The 16,908-nt window shown below is 46.4% G+C and overlaps 2 protein-coding genes across 2 annotated transcripts; one reads left to right on the top strand and one right to left on the bottom strand.

Moving 5' to 3' along the window:
- Positions 1-2: 2 nt before the first annotated feature.
- LOC4336398 (uncharacterized) lies at positions 3-2,378 on the bottom strand. The gene is made up of 2 exons (XM_015781360.3): positions 2,127-2,378; positions 3-433 (listed from the first exon to the last, which is right to left on the bottom strand). Exons 1-2 carry the CDS (start codon positions 2,307-2,309, stop codon positions 203-205), a joined length of 414 nt encoding a protein of 137 aa, XP_015636846.1. The 5' UTR covers positions 2,310-2,378; the 3' UTR covers positions 3-202.
- Positions 2,379-3,049: 671 nt separating this feature from the next.
- LOC4336397 (large ribosomal subunit protein eL14z) lies at positions 3,050-5,107 on the top strand. Its single transcript, XM_015781361.3, has 5 exons — positions 3,050-3,234; positions 3,318-3,419; positions 4,458-4,587; positions 4,666-4,778; positions 4,867-5,107. The coding sequence occupies exons 1-5, from the start codon at positions 3,232-3,234 to the stop codon at positions 4,921-4,923; spliced, it is 405 nt and encodes a 134-aa protein (XP_015636847.1). The 5' UTR covers positions 3,050-3,231; the 3' UTR covers positions 4,924-5,107.
- Positions 5,108-16,908: the final 11,801 nt, after the last annotated feature.

Below are 16,908 nucleotides of genomic sequence, written 5' to 3'. Positions count from 1 at the left end.
CGAACAGGAAAACCAGAAGAGAATATATCAAGCTATAATGTCTGTAGACAAGAACCGATACTTTCAACACACCCCTCACTTTTTTGAAAGAAAGAAAAGAAAACAGTACACAACAAAAACATATCTTCTGAGCTTCTCTCGCGAAGATAAACACTCGTAGAGTTGCAGAATCAGTTCATGCAGGTACCAGAATTCAGTTCATTCAAGTGCTCTTCGACGGCGCTGGGTACTTGACGGCGTTCTTGACGATCTTCCTGGTGGCGGCGTCGCCGAGGTCGACGCCGCACATGTCGGAGAGCCGGATCAGGTAGAGCAGCACGTCGGAGAGCTCCTCGCCGAGGTGCTCCTTCTCCGACTCCTTCCACCCGGGCAGGCCCTTGGCCACCTCCCCTTTCCACATGAACAGCTCCGACAGCTCCCCGACCTCAGCGATCTGTCAACAAACGATACTGTCAGACGAAATCAGAGCATGACATGAAGAGAAAAGGCTCTTCATGTCTCATGTCTGCATCTTTTTTTTTTCCTTTTCTCTCTTCAGATGACAAAACGGCGCAACGCCGAATGCATTTTTCAGCCAAAGAAAATCGTTCACATGCCTTTTACATGGAATCTGGAACGGAATGTTAGGCTATCAAACATCACCGATCACGACGTCTGCCTAAGCATTTCTTCTCCTTTTAGAATCCAGTACGAGCAGTGGAGGGCATCTCATTGCTGGTATGTCGATGCGAAGTAGTAGTAAATTGCATGCTTAATCAGACTTCTTCAGGGACATGTTTCTTTTCGGAAAAGGACAGGCTCGAAAAGATGACGGGTGAATGGCAGTGCTGCTTCAGAAAATTCAGTCAGAGTCGATGGTGATCATTCACTACTCACTAGGCAGGCTGGACCGGCATTGACACGTCAGACTCCAGCATTTTGAGTCGTTCTGACAAGGACATAGGAAATCTGTTCCACAAGGGGGTAGGTTAAACACGTGGCATGAAAGCAGCACCCCGTCCATGGGTTATGAGCAGCTTTAGATATTTGTCATTTCTTGTTCCATTAGCAAACAACATCATCTTTCAGGCAAACAGTATGAGATGCAAGATCAAAGTACAGATAAATTTCAGGTAGGAACATAGGCGAACTTAAGAGTGACCACTAAAAGTAGTTCTTGCCCTTGGGAACGTATGAGGTTTGCAATTCAAAAGGAACAAAACCAGTGATTTTTAGATGGTTTTTCATGACTTTGTTACATATGTGTGGTAGATGGTGATATGTCAAATTTGTGGGTAAAAAATTGAGGGTCGATTCGAAGGGACAAGATGAGCCGTCCACAAACAGTTAGCTGTCTGGAAGGAATAATTTTGATAGATCTCAAGAATCTTAAGTAACACAACTTTGAACAAACAGCTAATGGGAGAGAACAATCATCTTGAACGGTTGGTCAATACTCAAACAGAGAACACATTCTATTATGATAATCTAATCTACACAAAATAATCAATGCAATGATACTCTGGGATAACAAATCGATGATGGTTTTAGAATGAATCAATTTTAAAATAGTCTACCACAGGCTATAATATTCTATTCAAAAGGAATACAATCTAGTTCACTACGTTGTTCATGTGCATGCATTGTTCCAAAGATGCTGAATACTGACTAGCGAGTACAGTGCGACTTGCAGCACTAATCAAGTATCTAACTGCAGTAGCAGCGGGGTACTGTCTGAGACCTGATACTATTATAGTGCACACTTGAGTCATAAAGCAAAATAATCGTAAGGAAATTAGGGGGTGCAGGAAGGCAATGAAATTATCGTGTGACATCTAAAATTTTCCGCAGTTACTATACACGAAACACAATTAATCTCCCTTGTTCATGAAACGCTTCAAATCAAAATAATACTAATCTTAATGACTAATCACTCATCTTCCTATTGCTTCCTACTACTAGTACCCATTTTCTTTTGGTTATGGGGCGGGTGCAACTTCCACAAACACTAGCAATTCTTTAGATCCGTGTGATTTTCAAGACTGCAACTAATGAAGGAAAAACAGAGGAAAAAGCTTAGCAATTCCAGTGATAGCAAACAAAAAAGTTTCAAAAAAGAAAAGCAAACAAGAAGATCGAGAGCAAACCATGGCAAGCAGAAGGTTCCTCGGGGCATGGTACATCTCCCAGTCCCTCTCCTTGGCGAAGTCATCGAGCTTCTTGGACAGCTCCTTCAGGCTCACGTCAGAAGCCGCCGCCTCCTCCTTCTTCGTCTCCTCCTCCACCCCTCTCACCTCCTCCACGGTCGTCGCCTTCTTCTCGACCTCCATCTCTCCTTGAGCAAAGAAGAAGAATCGCCTCAACACCTGCCAATCAAGCCGGTACCTTTCTCTCTTGGTGGCTTGGAAAAAGTTAGAGCTAGAGGCGTATTTATATCCATCGAGAGGGATGCAGCAAAGTTAGCAGGTAATTAAACAAATTGGAAAGTGTTAATGGACGTAGTAAAGGCGATGCAAGTGTGCCCATATATATTTCCCTGCAAACCTGGTGCTCGAGAAGCGCCAGAGCAGAAGGGATGCAATTACCACTCACCTGGATTGCATCAAAAGTCAGTATTATCTATTTACAGAGTACTACGTTTTAGCAACAAGATTTCAGAGGATTTGTGGTGAGATGAAGAGCTGCCAAATTTGGGCGGGATGCGACGAGGTGTAAAGCGCTCGTCGCGATCGGCTCGGTTCTCTAGCCAATTTGAGGAGGTTCCCCAGAGAGATGCCGCAAGGTGGTGTCTCCTCTGTTCCTCGCACGCAACATGAGGTCATGAGCTCAATGATGATCTGAAAGATTGAGTTTTGAGTCTGAACTCTGAACTCTGAATCCGAATAAACTCTGCTTGTTTCAACTCTGTTCCACTGTACTTGCGGGCCGGTTCAGCATTTCAACCTTTAGGCCCAACAGAAATCAGCATGGAGAGTCCAAAAGAAGCCCAAAATCTCCACTCAGCCCTCCCATGGGCCGTGGCCCAGTCCACCACCCCTACAAAACCTCCGCAACAGCTCTAACCTAAATCGGACGGACAGGAATCCCTCGCCACGAGATCCACCGGCTCACGCAGATCCGCCCCCTCCGCTATATAGACCCACCACATCTGAACCCTCCTCTCCTCTAGCCGCACTGCGCGCCTCCCCTCCCCTCGTCTCGCCGCCGCTTCGTCGCCGCCGCCGCAGCATCAGCCGCCTCCTCCCCGCGGAAATGGTAGGGAGCTGTCGCGAAATCTTGCCCGTCGTCTCGTCGGTATGTGCTGATGCGCGCGTTGTTACTGTGCTTGTGCTGTGCAGCCGTTCAAGAGGTTCGTGGAGATCGGGCGGGTGGCCCTGGTGAACTACGGCAAGGACTACGGCCGCCTCGTCGTCATTGTCGATGTCGTCGACCAGAACAGGGTGAGTTAGATCTGTCTCCCTCACCCTGGTTGTTGCTGATACGCCTGTGCTGATGTGTGGATATGAGTTCAGTTCCTGAGTTACTCTTGGGCTGCATAGTTTCGAGCGCAATCTTTGCCTGGACTTAGGATTTATCTGTTAAGTGATCGAGCCTTATGCTTTTAGCTCCTTATTACATTCGGTGGTTAGCATTGTGTGTTGAAATGATTGGTAATATAGGATACCGTGAAGCCGTGCTAGCTCATGCATTGGCTATCCCAATGGCAGTTTTGCATTGGATATCCCAATGTGCTAGCTCTTTTTAGCCGTGCTTGGATCTTTTTAGCAATTTGGTGTTAGGCTTGATCATAAATCCCCTTCTTTTCCTTGGGCACTGCCTCCTAGTAACATCTACGATGACCTTTTTATTGAGCGACAATCGGAACCTTGTGAATGGAAAAAGTGTGCTTGGATTGTTTTCCTTCCACCAGTTCTACTAAAACAGTAGCTCATGTGTCAATATCTTTTTGCTCCAGCTTGATTTATGTTGTGAAATTTAGCTCACAAAGGTTTCTGGAATGTTTTATTGTGGTTTGTAATGATTTTCTGATGTTAATTTGGTGATGATACATGGTATTGGTAGATTATTTCAAATCAGTTCACATGGCAATTTTTTAGTTCTTGCCCTTGGCAAGATTTCCTTTAGTAAGGATGATGCTTTTATGTTCCGTTGTGAAGTTTTATGCTGCGTATTTGGATTATAATTTATTCTGTATACAAATTGGTCTATAAAAATATGGATTGATTATGTTTAATTAATATGCCCACTATCTGTCCCCACAGAAACTACTATTAGTCACTTCTCAATATGACCTCTCTATGTGGTATCAACATAAACTTTGTTACCTCATAGTATGAGTAATTAAATCAATGCCACAGTATGAGTTTTCCATTGATTCTAGCTGTTTCCACTTCATCTCTAGACTTGCTCATTATAAATTTATTACTTTATGTTTTGAGATTTTAAGTGCTATATGCCTTTGCTTTTTGTGATTTCAGGCACTTGTGGATGCCCCTGATATGGTCCGCTGCCAGATAAACTTCAAGCGGCTTTCTCTGACTGACATTAAGATTGACATCAAGCGTGTCCCTAAGAAGACCACCTTGATTAAGGCAATGGAGGAAGCTGGTGATGAACCATTCTTCGGCTATGAACTTTTTTTCCACTGTTAAGTGCAGTTTTAATTGAATGCCATCCTGATTACAGATGTGAAGAACAAGTGGGAGAACAGCTCATGGGGTAAGAAACTGATTGTCCAGAAGAGGAGAGCATCCCTCAACGACTTTGACAGGTTCAAGGTTATGTTGGCGAAGATCAAGGTGATACTCCGCTCTACACTCTCGAATAGTACCTTTATTGAAGGTTTTGTTCATACACCCTCTAATACTCTGATTGGCATATGAACAGCGTGGCGGCGCTATCAGACAGGAGCTTGCTAAGCTTAAGAAGGAGGCTGCTGCGTAGATCATTTTGGTGGTGATCAGTTGAGATTTTGATCAATGATGTTTGATGTCCCTAAATATGAAACATTGTGCCAGCCACTGTTATTGGGATCTCATGAAAAATTTAAGTTTTGAACTCCTGTGTTTAGACCTTGTGCCACAAATTCTATTCAGAATCTAAGATAGTATGCCATATGTTGTGTGAATTCTTTCGTCGTGGCTGACCATGGTGTTAGATGTTCCAATTCCCCATCATTACGAAAATTCATCCTAAGCGTTTACCACAATGCCACTGTTATTGTGCTCTTTTCCAATGCCTTTTCCAGTTTCCACAACATAATTTCCCAAAAAAATGCACTGTAATATTTCTGTAAAAACGTAAGCCTGACTATATGCTAAAGCACTGTGATGTTTTTATATAAAAAAACATAAGCCTGACTATATGCTATGATTGAATCGGGAAAGGCTAGGCCGTCGCGTATACGTAGCTAGCCGACTTTAACTGGGTATCGAAGATGTAGTCCATCAGCTATAAACAAAACTGAAACCAAGATGGAGTCCACCAGCCATAAACAAGGTAGTAACAAACTCCGTCCGATAAATCATAGTACGTACTACTACACCCAATAATTTCTGTGCGTAATCTATCGGCGCCTGCTGCAAATTTATCCGTCTTTCATAGTTGCGTGTCTTGCACCCCAGCAATCTGCCATGACGTCGGACCAGGATGCAGAGACATCGATCTTGCGGGCTTCGACGGACTCGACGACGGCGGCCCGACCCCGCCGCCCACCGTCTCCCCAGCGTTCAACCTCACGCTCCTCGCTTCCGGCGACCGGCCGGCCAGCCGGCTGACGGCGGCGTGGGAAGGGATCTGCCAAGAGCGCGGGACGGTGGCCGTCTCCTACGCCGGCGCGGTGCTCGCCTGGGGCCGCGTGCCCGGGTTCTGCGTGGGCAAGCACGAGGACGCGCTCGTGAGGATGGTCGCCGTCGGCATCGAGGTGGGGCTCTCCGACGAGCTGCGCCACCGCATGGCGTCGGAGCGGCGGTCGCGGGCTGCGGAGCTTGACGTCGATCTCGTGCTTGAGCGCCGCAGCATGAAGGACGACAAAAGGTTGCTGTCGTGTCGGGTCAAGCTGGATGAGCCGCCGCCGTCGTCGCAGCCTTCGCCTTGTAGGGTGATCGTGCTATAGTATATGATTATCATCGACGAGTAATCACGTCCATGTTTTAATTTGCACGCATGCCTTTTGATTCAATGACTTCAAGTATGTGTTTCTCATTGTTGGACAGCTATAAGTCAACAACCATGTTATTTTTGCGAGTTTTTTTTTTACCGTCCATCATAACTGTGGGTATCTCCCTGTACTTATAATCAGAGCCATCCATTGAGCCAGATCTAACGGATGAGAATCCTCGGTACTGCCAGATCTATAGAGACATCGTGACCACTCTCCTCTAGGCTCTAATCCTCGAGATGTAGCTCATGGATGAACTCCTTCGCCGAGGCTGATGAGCAAGGACCTCCTGGACAAGCTCCTTCGCCACCGAGCTTAGACAAGCTCATCAGCCGCTGAGTCGACGAGCTCCTTTGTCGAACCGAGGGGAGGCGAAGCTCCTGGCAACAGCGGTGGGTGAGGATGCGAGCAGCGCGCAGGAGGGTGATATCGTCCACTAGTATTCCTGGTATTAGAATTGCATTAGTATAGTTTGTTTATGTTGTGAGCAAGGTTAATCCCATCATATAATCTGCTCCCATTCTTTTGGATTCAAGTGTTTTGCATTGGAAAAACGGAGTTATAAGTTTGAGAGCAACTCCAACTAGGGAACGTCATACCATTCAATTGACGATATGGTTCATGTTTTTGCCTTTTTGGCCCGATACCGCTTTCTCTATGTGAGTCGTCACAGTCCCGCCCATCATGGAAGATGATGATTGTGGCCCCTCTCTTCTCCACTACATATGGTGTGGGGTTGTGACACACGGTCGGTGTGAAAAACGGTGAAGGAGGGCGTTGAGGAAAGGAGAAAGAGGAGGGGATTGGGCCATAACACATGCGAAGGAAGGTGTCGAGGGAGTGGGGAATAGGAGGGGATTAGACTAGAGCACCGCCAGTGTGGACTCTGGATGAGATGGAGAAGGGATTTTTTTTTTGGCTGGGAAGACAGAAAGTTATAAGAAAAAAACGATAGAAGCTGTCGAGGTCGGAACTGCACGACCAAAAACCATGTGCTAACTACACAAGCATAAACCACTAAGAGAAGAACCTAGCACCAAAACGACTCCCTCTATGCATGGCCGATCGTCGCCGGGCCTACGACAACATTGGAAAGACGAGACTATGAAAACGGTGCCCCCACAAAGGTCACGGCATCAAGGACGCACCAAAAGAAACTCGCTAAGAAAGAGAGATATCCTTTGAGAAGGGAGATTTTCGTGGAGCACATTGTTGATAACTCATGAGTTGATAACTCTAGGAGCCTGCTTAACATCGATGTTTCTTTCTTCTTTATTTTACATATATCAACAAATTTGTCGAGTTGATAACTCTAGGTGTGATTGTGGTATATCCCTAAGGTTAGAGTTTCCCCTTAGGCTAGAGTGCTAGACAACACATCACTTTGTACATAATATATACCCTAAGCTAATGAAGATTAGATCGAGGCGAATCAACATAAAGCTCTATCGAAATCTTAAGAAAAAGAAGATTCTTCCGTGTGAGTTGTTCTTCAATTCAATCCCTGATCACTCTCCTGATACCGTCAGATTGGTCCTTGAGTATGTGTCCAGTGCAAGGGATTGGCGAGGCTGCACCGCCGACAAGGCTCGGGGTGCACCTCACGTACCAGCCGTAGTTGAGAGAGATGAGGCGAACCTCCAATTTCACGTCGCCCTCGTCGCGCTTCTCGGTAGCCATGAGCGCGGCCAGCTCCGGAGGGAGACCGACGCCCCCGCTCGCCGCGTGTATGGCCCCGCGCCAAGCGCCGCCGGGCGGCACGCAGCGACCCTCCGCGAGGCCGGTGGCGAGCGGGACGCCGTCGTAGAGGACGGCCGCTTCGCCGCCCACGCACACGTCGAACGTGCTGCCGCGGGGGTTGTCGACGCTCAGCGAGAGGTTGAACGCCCTAGGGACGCGGGCGGCGGCGCCGTCGAGGCCGGAGAATCCACGACGACGGATGTCTCCGGTCTCGGAGGAGGGGTGAAGTCCGCGAAGAGTAACTGCTGGATGATCAACACCACGGGCAGGACGAGGAAGATCGCGGTGACGGCGCCGGCGACCAAGCAACCGGCCATAGGATTTTGGCGGCGTGGCAAAAGCTTCTCGTCGTCCCTCGTGCAGGGTAAGAGGTTTTCTTCCATGGTCGCCGATCAGTCGGCGTGGCGCACGTTGATTAGGTGCAGGCTGTGAGATTCGGCCGTCGCCTACAACGCGGCGTGAGGAAAACAGCGCACCTAATAAAAGTAAGAGTTTGAATCGGAGATCTGTTTGAGTCGATTCGATCTTTAAATTGGTCTTAATCACTATATGGCCATTTGAGCCATCTGCCACAGGAAGTCGATCTTGATAGAGGCCCAACGATTATCATGGGTCGAACGTCACCCTGAGCTAGCAGTCCAAGTAGTGCACGCTATAATCTTTACTGCCTTCAAAAAGCGGAATCGTGGCCTCTTCCTTTTTCACCATCGTAGTCCCCTCACATAAAAAACGTCTAAAAAAATCACCCTACCCAAAACTTGGTATCTCCATGCAAAAATCAACCAAAAAAGAGCAGGTACGTAGGAGAAAAAAAAACTAAACCCTATAATTCTAATCCGGTTGTAACGTACATGCAAGAACACTACTTCCTCCGTTTCACAATGTAAGTCATTCTAGCATTTCTCACATTCATATTGATGTATTTAGATATATATGCTAGATTGACTTACATTGTGAAACGGAGGGAGTAGTATTTAAGAAAAAGTTCATTTTCGCCTTCCTCAAGTATATATATCCCCAATTTTCGTCTCTTAGAAGCAAAATCAGATGGGAGGATTTTCTCCCCTATCAAAATTGGTTCGCTTTGCTTTTTCGAGTGGCTTCGACGGTGGTTCCATCCTATACAGCGCCTATGTGGCACGTAGATAGGTCTTCATACGACGTAACATCTACGTGATGTTTACATATCATTACAATAAAAAAAATACATTGCCCCCACATATTGTTCAATATTTTCATCGTCCTTTTTTTCCCTCTCTATTATGTTTCCAAACAAACACGGAGATCGGAGAGTAAGATTGGTTGATTGGCTCTGATGGTGAGCAGTGGTGACGACGGACAACGGCGCAGCCAAATGATGCAAAGGCACACTGATTAGCATCTTGGTGGGGCCATTGCGTGGAACATGGGTGATGCTCGGTGATGACTTACATAAACCGAGAGGGAGAAGTGGCGGCTTAAAGCTCATAGGTTGTTGGCGCGGTCTCCGGCGAAGGTTGTGGCATGGTTCGATCTCTAAAGGTCAGCAATAGTGGCAGTTAGCGCAGTGGGTGGTGACAAGCTCTACTTTATGAGTGGCGAAGTACGACAACAATTTATGGCTTTGGAGAAAGAGAAGAAAGGGTGGATGCGGCGGAGCACGCCCGGATTCGTTGGCGATGATTGTGGCCATGAAGTTAAGGATGAAGCATATCGGTGCAAAGCTAGGGTGGACCATGGACGATGCTGCCAGCTCAGGTACACATAGCCCTTCGATCTCTGCCACCACAATCTTGGCCTCCTCACACGCCTCCAAGGAGTTGTGATTGAGCCCATTGAAGACAATTGCCTGGCCTACACCCCTCACCTTCTTCCTCTCTCCACTGCTCGAAGCTTCTCCATTCACCGTTACCTCTCCACTAGAGCTCAGCCTCACCTTGCTATCACAATCGTTAGCTTCAGAAACTCTCCTTTAGCATCGTCTTCACCAACCTTGAAGACCCCTGGAGCCAGGTCCGTCCATAAGGGCACACCAAGTGAGCGACCGAACAGGGTCTCCAAAAATTACAAGAGAGTTGATGGTCATTGCCTTCTTTTAAAGGAGTATAGATTAGGCTCTAAAACTATATCCCTTCCATCTATACTAGCTATTTGTCAGCTTCGCGCTGCACAATTCTTAGGGCATGTTCACTTTGATACCATTTTCAAGCATACTATTTTTTAGCAAAGTTGTAAAAAAAATGTCTACGTTTAGTTTGTTGCCAAATTTAGTAAATACATAAGAAATCTTGCCAAAATTTTGGCTACAATCTAAACAGGCCCTTAATAATTCGATGTAATCTCCACTAATAGTAATACAATAGTCGACTATATACACGCACGAAATTCATAATACCAATAACAAAAGTTGATATAAACATGGTAAATGTTCACCTAAAACTATATCATATCATTTTATTACAATTATTACTTCTTGTTGTGCATAAATTCATTAGCCAAATCTATATCTAATTAAAAAATACGTAAGGTTTCCGGTATTTTTTCGTCCGTCTCTTTTTTTCCGTATTTTTCCTTTTAATTCCGTTTTAATTTAGCGGATCTAATCTCCAAAGTCACCGTTTTTAATCCTAAGTTTTATGGATTTACTCATATTTTGATAAAAACGAAAAGAGTAGATCGAGTGTATCAAAAGCCCTCGACCAATTTTGAGAGATCAATCCGATTTGATGGGGAGGATAAGTTCTAGCATGATACGGACGCTCTTCCAGAGTTTGAAGACGACATTCTCGGCTAGGCCTACAGCTCCACTCGTGAGCTAGGTAAAAGAGAGGCAGACCAAGCAGAGAGAGATAACGGGTTGTGGGATTGAAAAGGAAAGAAGGAATAAGATTTTAGCCCAAAACCAAAGAGTATAATGTATAGCGATCCAAAAATATTTTTACCCGTTGTTGAAGACGACAGATGGCTATGTAAGCTAGGACTACAACTTCATTGTGGACTAGGTCAAATAGAGGCAGGCCGAGCAGAGAGAGATAGCGGGCATAGGCTTGGACTGAAAATGAATGAAAAAAAAAAGAGCTTTGGCCATATGCGATTTAAAAATGTTTTTACCCGTTGCAACGCATGGGCATATCATCTAGTAAATGATAGAAGAGCTTAAATTAAACCGGGGTTTTGCTTCCCACAACTTAGGTTTTACTAGACAAATCATAATCTATGGGTTTTACATTACTGGTGCCCTTACTCTGGAGGTTTTGTGAAATTTATTGTTTCTATACCTCGAAAACGAAATTAGTGAAGGCCTGACATTGCGAAGACCGCGGCGGCGCGTGCAACAATCCAACCTTGCACAAGAGCATGACGGAGCCGCGCGTGTCGCCGCCGTTGCGGAACAGCCTGGCTTCGACGTCGAACTCCGCGGCCCCCCACCGCAGCTCGGCCTCCATGCGCCTCCTCAGGTTGTCGGGCAGCGGCACGGTGCCCGCCTTGCCGCCCGCGCGCCACCGCGCTCACCTCCGCCTCCTCCTCGCTCCTCGGCTCTGCGCAGAAGCCGCCGCCGCGGACGCGCCCTTCGCCCATCGGGACGCCGGCGTATGACACGGTCACCTGGCCGTGGCTGAAGCAGTTCTTCACAAACCAGCGCCTGCTCCCTACCAACAGAGTCAAGTTGAACGCCGCCATCTTGCCATCAAAGCCATCGATGCTAGCGAGCTTCATGGAGTAGTGGTCATATGCAGGATTACCCGAGAAGAGAACACACATGGGAGAGGCTAACATCATAACACCAACAACTGCTTAGCGAGAGACAAGAGACAGATGGGACAAAGTAATTATTAGAATTAAAAATTCTCTCTAAAAATCTTGCTAACAAACAAGCAAATTCGAACAAGGAAGAATTTTTCATACGCCATCCAATTATTCCCGAACGAAGGACATCCGCGTCCCAGGTGTCTTGGTGTTTGTTCTCCATGAGATGCCTGATGGTCGAGAGACGAGATATATTGCAGATCGGACTTCTGAAGCCCTGCAGAATTAAAAGCTTGCCGCAAAAAAGATCAGGTAGGCTAATAGCGTAGGATCATATACCAGAATCGTCGGATCTAGAAAAAAAAAGTATGTATAGACTAGATTCTTAAAAGTAGATCAACTTTATTATATTAATGTGTTTACAAAGTGCATCTTAAAGTACTTTTCTCTCAACTCACGAATTAGAATTGAAGTCTTGAAATAACTCTAACTTTTCTCTCCAAAACAGTCATTTTTTTCTAGGCTCAACACTCTTCTATTTATATCTATAATATAGCTGCCGATAGCTATGAATCCAATTAAAACAAGGACTTCTAATCACAGTAGGAAACTTATCAAACTAGAAAAGCAATATCCCCATACAAGTTGGACTCCAGTACAAATGCTCTCCATACGCACAAACAGGTTGGGCCATACGGGAGGCGAGCGGCCGCACCGCTTGGGCCCCAAATCGTAGGGCCCCCCACCTCCCCCAACTTATTTTCGGTTTTAGATTTTTTTTAAAAAATATTTACAGAAATAATCTATCGGCCAAAAAAATTACAAAAATAGACCCTGCCGCCCACCTCTGGGGCGGCAAGCTGACGTGGCAAACGGGGGAGGAACGGGCGGTGACGGAGGGAGGGTTTTTTTCAGGAAAACCCTTGCCGCCCTCTGGTGGGGCGGCAAGGGGCCCGAATGCAAAAAAGCCAGTCGGGGCCGGCTATTTTGCAGGTGGCCCCTTGCCGCCCTCTAGCCGGGCGGCAGGCCCCGCCTCAAAGGCCTGCTGCCCAGCCCCCAGCCCTCATTCTTCTCTCCTCAATTCTAGTGAAAAAAAAAGAAGAGAGGGGAGGAGAAGAGAAGAAGGGGCGAAGCCCTGCCGGATTCAGACGCCGATTTCAGGTAATATTTATAGATCCTATATGTGACTATTGAGTTAAATAGTGTGTATTCTTTAAAAATTTGTTTGAATAAATGCATTATATTTTTAGGGTTTTAGTTGTACTAATCTAGAAGTGCGTATTGTAGATATCGGTAACTACGTAGATCTGCTAGTTTGGAATCAATACATTACCGTTGCATTGGCTTACACAAGAATATATTACGTTGTAGATGTTTATTGCATGAAAGAGTAATATGATCTAGTTATTTCGTTGACAGATATGTCGAACAAACAAATATTCCAAGTTTACCATGGACCAGGAAACGTCCGTTACGGGCCAACTGGGGTAGATCTGTCAGATTTTATTGTATCAGAAAGGGGAATTGATAGACCGGCTGAGAGGAGTGTACCTTCTATAAAAGGATAGTTAATGAGGGGCTTGAGAGTTGATCCACAGACAAGTGACATAACAATCAATGTTATAGTAAGTCGGGCAACTGAGGGTTTTTATTGGGAACTAATGCCAGTTCAAAACTCTCGAGTGTGGAGATGGTATTTGGAAAATGCATTGCAACGCGGGTGGCCTCTATCTTTGGTTCCGTTTGTTCACCCGAAGGATCCAGGTGTGCAGATGAACATGGATGATGGCGAGGGACCAAGTGCTGAAGTAAACGTGACTTCTGTGGAGGAGGTCAACGCACGAGAGGACGGGGGCGTAGTAGCTCCAGTGGGCATTCAACCAGGTGGAGTGGCCGACGAGGGGGAGACTGTCGGTGCCATTGTGGATGAAATGGAGAAGGGGGATTCTGACAACGAGCGTGTAGAGGAAGGTGATTCGTCAGATGATGAGACGGATATTAATCCAGCAGAATGGGCTAGTGAGGATTTTTCTGGGCTGATCGTCTCTGAAGAGGATAGTGTGAGATGGGAGTACAAAGAAAATGAGGTTATTCAGGGAGCGATTTATAGTAGAGCAGAAGATATGAAGGAGGCGGTAAAACATTCTGCAGTGTCACTTCATAGAGAGTTTTGGGTTGCCAAGTCGAACCGGTCGCAATATGAAGTTCGGTGTGTTAAGGAAAAAGATGGTTGTCCCTGGAGAGTGCACGCGTATAAGGGGAAATGGAAGGATTATTGGACAGTGTCAGTCGTTACCAAGCATACATGTTTTCTACCTGGTGTTCAAAAATACCACAGGAACATTACTTGTGCATTTGTTGCATCTGAGATGTATGCGCATGTCATCGATAATCTCACATATGAACCAAGGTCAATAATCCGACACATCGAAGAGACATACAAGTATACTATTAGCTATGCCAAGGCCTGGAGGGCCAAACAGAAAATAATAGAGATGAGATTTGGAACTTACGAAGCCTCGTATGACAATTTGCCACGCCTGCTTGGTGTTATCGAGGAAAGAAACCCTGGGAGCTCTTACGAAGTGAAGAAATTCCCCTCAATTGAACATCCTAGCAAGAGTGTGCTACAAAGGGCGTTCTTAGCTCTACATGCATGCAAGATGGCATTCGTGAACTGTCGTCCTGTTCTCTGCATTGATGGGACATTCTTGACAGGAAAGTATCGGGGCCAGATATAACAGCAATAGGGGTAGATGGGAACAATCAGGTATTGCCCTTGGCATTTGCTTTTGTTGAGAGTGAGAATACCGACAGCTGGTACTGGTTCCTGAAATTGGTTAAAACAAAAGTTGTTGGTATGAGGCCAAATGTGTGCCTGATACATGATAGGCACGCTGGCATTCTGCGAGCGATAGAAGAGTTGCAGTTTGGGAGTATGGAACGAGGATACCCCGGTGTTTGGGAAGATGTACAGAGTAGGTGGTGCATGCGTCATATGGGAGCTAATTTCTTCAAGCAATTCAAGAACAAGGAGCTCATGAACATGTTCAAGAGGCTGTGCAATCAGAACCAGGAGAAAAAATTCAATGAGCTTTGGAAGAGATTAGATGAGTTGACAGCCAAATGCAGTGATCAGCGTGCAGCGGCTCCATCGACCGCCGTTGCTGACCCTCCTCAAGCTCTTGGACCTCTCCCAACGGATAGTCCAACATTGGTTAGAAGAACTGGATTGGAGATTCAGAAATTTTCTCAGTGGATTCTGCATGAACCAAAAGAGAAATGGGCCAAGGCGTATGACACAGGTGGTGTTAGATATGGAATAATGACAACAAATTTGGCAGAAGTTTACAACTGGGTGATGCGCGGTGTCCGTGGACTGCCACTAGTTGGCATAGTGGAGTTCATTTTACATGGGACATGCAGGTATTTTAGGGATCGGTTCCAGGCAGTTCTTCCCTCTATGCCGAACAACAGCATTTTGTTTGGAGCTTTCATGCAGAAAAAGCTAGAGGAGTTGCGTAAAAAGGCCATGAAACATCGAGCTCTAGTGCAAGGTACCCAACAGCACAGGTTTGAGATACTATGTCAAGATAAGGCAGGCAGGGGTATCTACCGCAAGAGAGTGAAGCAGGAGTGTGTTCTCAAAGCCGACGGCACATGTCATTGCTCTTGTGCAAAGCCGAAGCTGCTCCACAGGCCATGCACCCATGTCATTGCTGCCGCAGCGGAGTGTGGCATACCAGATGCAGTATATGTGTCACAGTACTTCAGTAAGCAAGCAATATATCATACATGGAGCGGCGAGATTTATGGGTTCGGCATAGCTGGGGAGTTCACAGAGACTAACGATGAAGTACTCAATATTCCTGACCCATCGAAGCTCCGAGGCAAGGCTGGAAGGAGGAGGACTCGTCGCATCCGCAACGATATGGACGAGTCGGAGGCTGGCATGGTGAAGCGTTGTAGCAAATGCGATGAACATGGGCACACCTACAAGCATTGTCCTAAAGACAAGGAGAAACCAAGTGCGGCGGAGGCAGGACTATCAGGATCAGCAGCAGATGGAGCTCGCCCTACGGGTGAAGGCACTACCTCCACTCGACCACGTCCTAGGCGTCGTCGTGCCACGTTTGGCTACGTGGTGTAGTTCTTATGTTCTATGTCGGCATGTGGATTTGCTTGTAATTCGTTTCGAACTTATCGATGTGTTTATGTTTCGTCGTGTAATGTCAGACTTCGGCATGTCATGTCTTTAGGTCTCGTGATGTAACGTCGGACTAAGGCGCCTAACGTCTTTAGGTATGCTGATGTATGTCGGACTTCGACACGTAATGTTATGTTATATTATTGAACTCTACATATATGTTAAATTGCACGTCATCGTTATGTACCATTAGTAACGTTTGCTATATTTAAATAGCCTGTACTCTTGTTGTACATAATTAATCTCATGATTTTATTACTATTTTATAATTTTGCAAGTTATCTTTTGTTTTACATTACTATTTTTTGAATTGTTCTAACACGAAACACTATATTTTTCAGAGATGGCACGTCAGGATACACCTCAGTTGTTGTTGGACCCGGCGATAGATCACCGACACCGGTCTTACCTTACTGCGGTGCAGGGGGCTCAGCTTGGGACGTTCCGGGCACGGACGTGCGGTGAGCTACTCACGGTTCACGACTCCTTTGTCGAGAGGTATGAACAATGTTTTACTATAAGTTAGTTGCACTGTAATATTTTTTATAATGACATATTAATTTGTTATTGCAGGCTACGTGAGGCCGGCCTCCTACCGATGTGTCGGCTGGTGGAGGCTGCGGCCGGCGACGCGGACCCGGCCAGACGATGGACTGTGGACAGGTCCCTCCTAGCAGCTTTGGTCGATCGATGGAGGCCAGAGACGCACACTTTTCACTTGCCGTGCGGTGAGGTAGCCCCTACCCTACAGGACGTATCGTACTTGTTGGGGCTACCGCTCGCGGGAGACGCTGTTGGGCCAGTGACCACGGCTGTGGACTGGCAGGACGATCTGACGGCACGTTTCGCACTAGTACAGCGCGCACCGCACCTCCCGCTCGAGCCGTTGGCACACCACCGCAACATCGGACCTACGAAGAGGTGGCTACTTCAGTTCACCGTGAGTGTTTTTGTACCGAAATGACAATCGTATTACATATTTAGTCCGCAGTTCATGTGCCTAACATTTTATCGACGGCTTGCAGGTTGAGCAGCTACAGGCGGAGGCCGACGAGTACTCCTACAGCCGATGTTTGGAGGCGTACTTGCTCTGGCG

The sequence above is a fragment of the Oryza sativa genome, chromosome 4, assembly GCF_034140825.1.
Source record: "Oryza sativa Japonica Group chromosome 4, ASM3414082v1".
NCBI classification, from domain to species: Eukaryota; Viridiplantae; Streptophyta; class Magnoliopsida; order Poales; family Poaceae; genus Oryza; species Oryza sativa.
The sequence above is the reverse complement of the archived record's forward strand: the minus strand, read 5'-3'. Positions and strand labels throughout refer to the sequence as shown.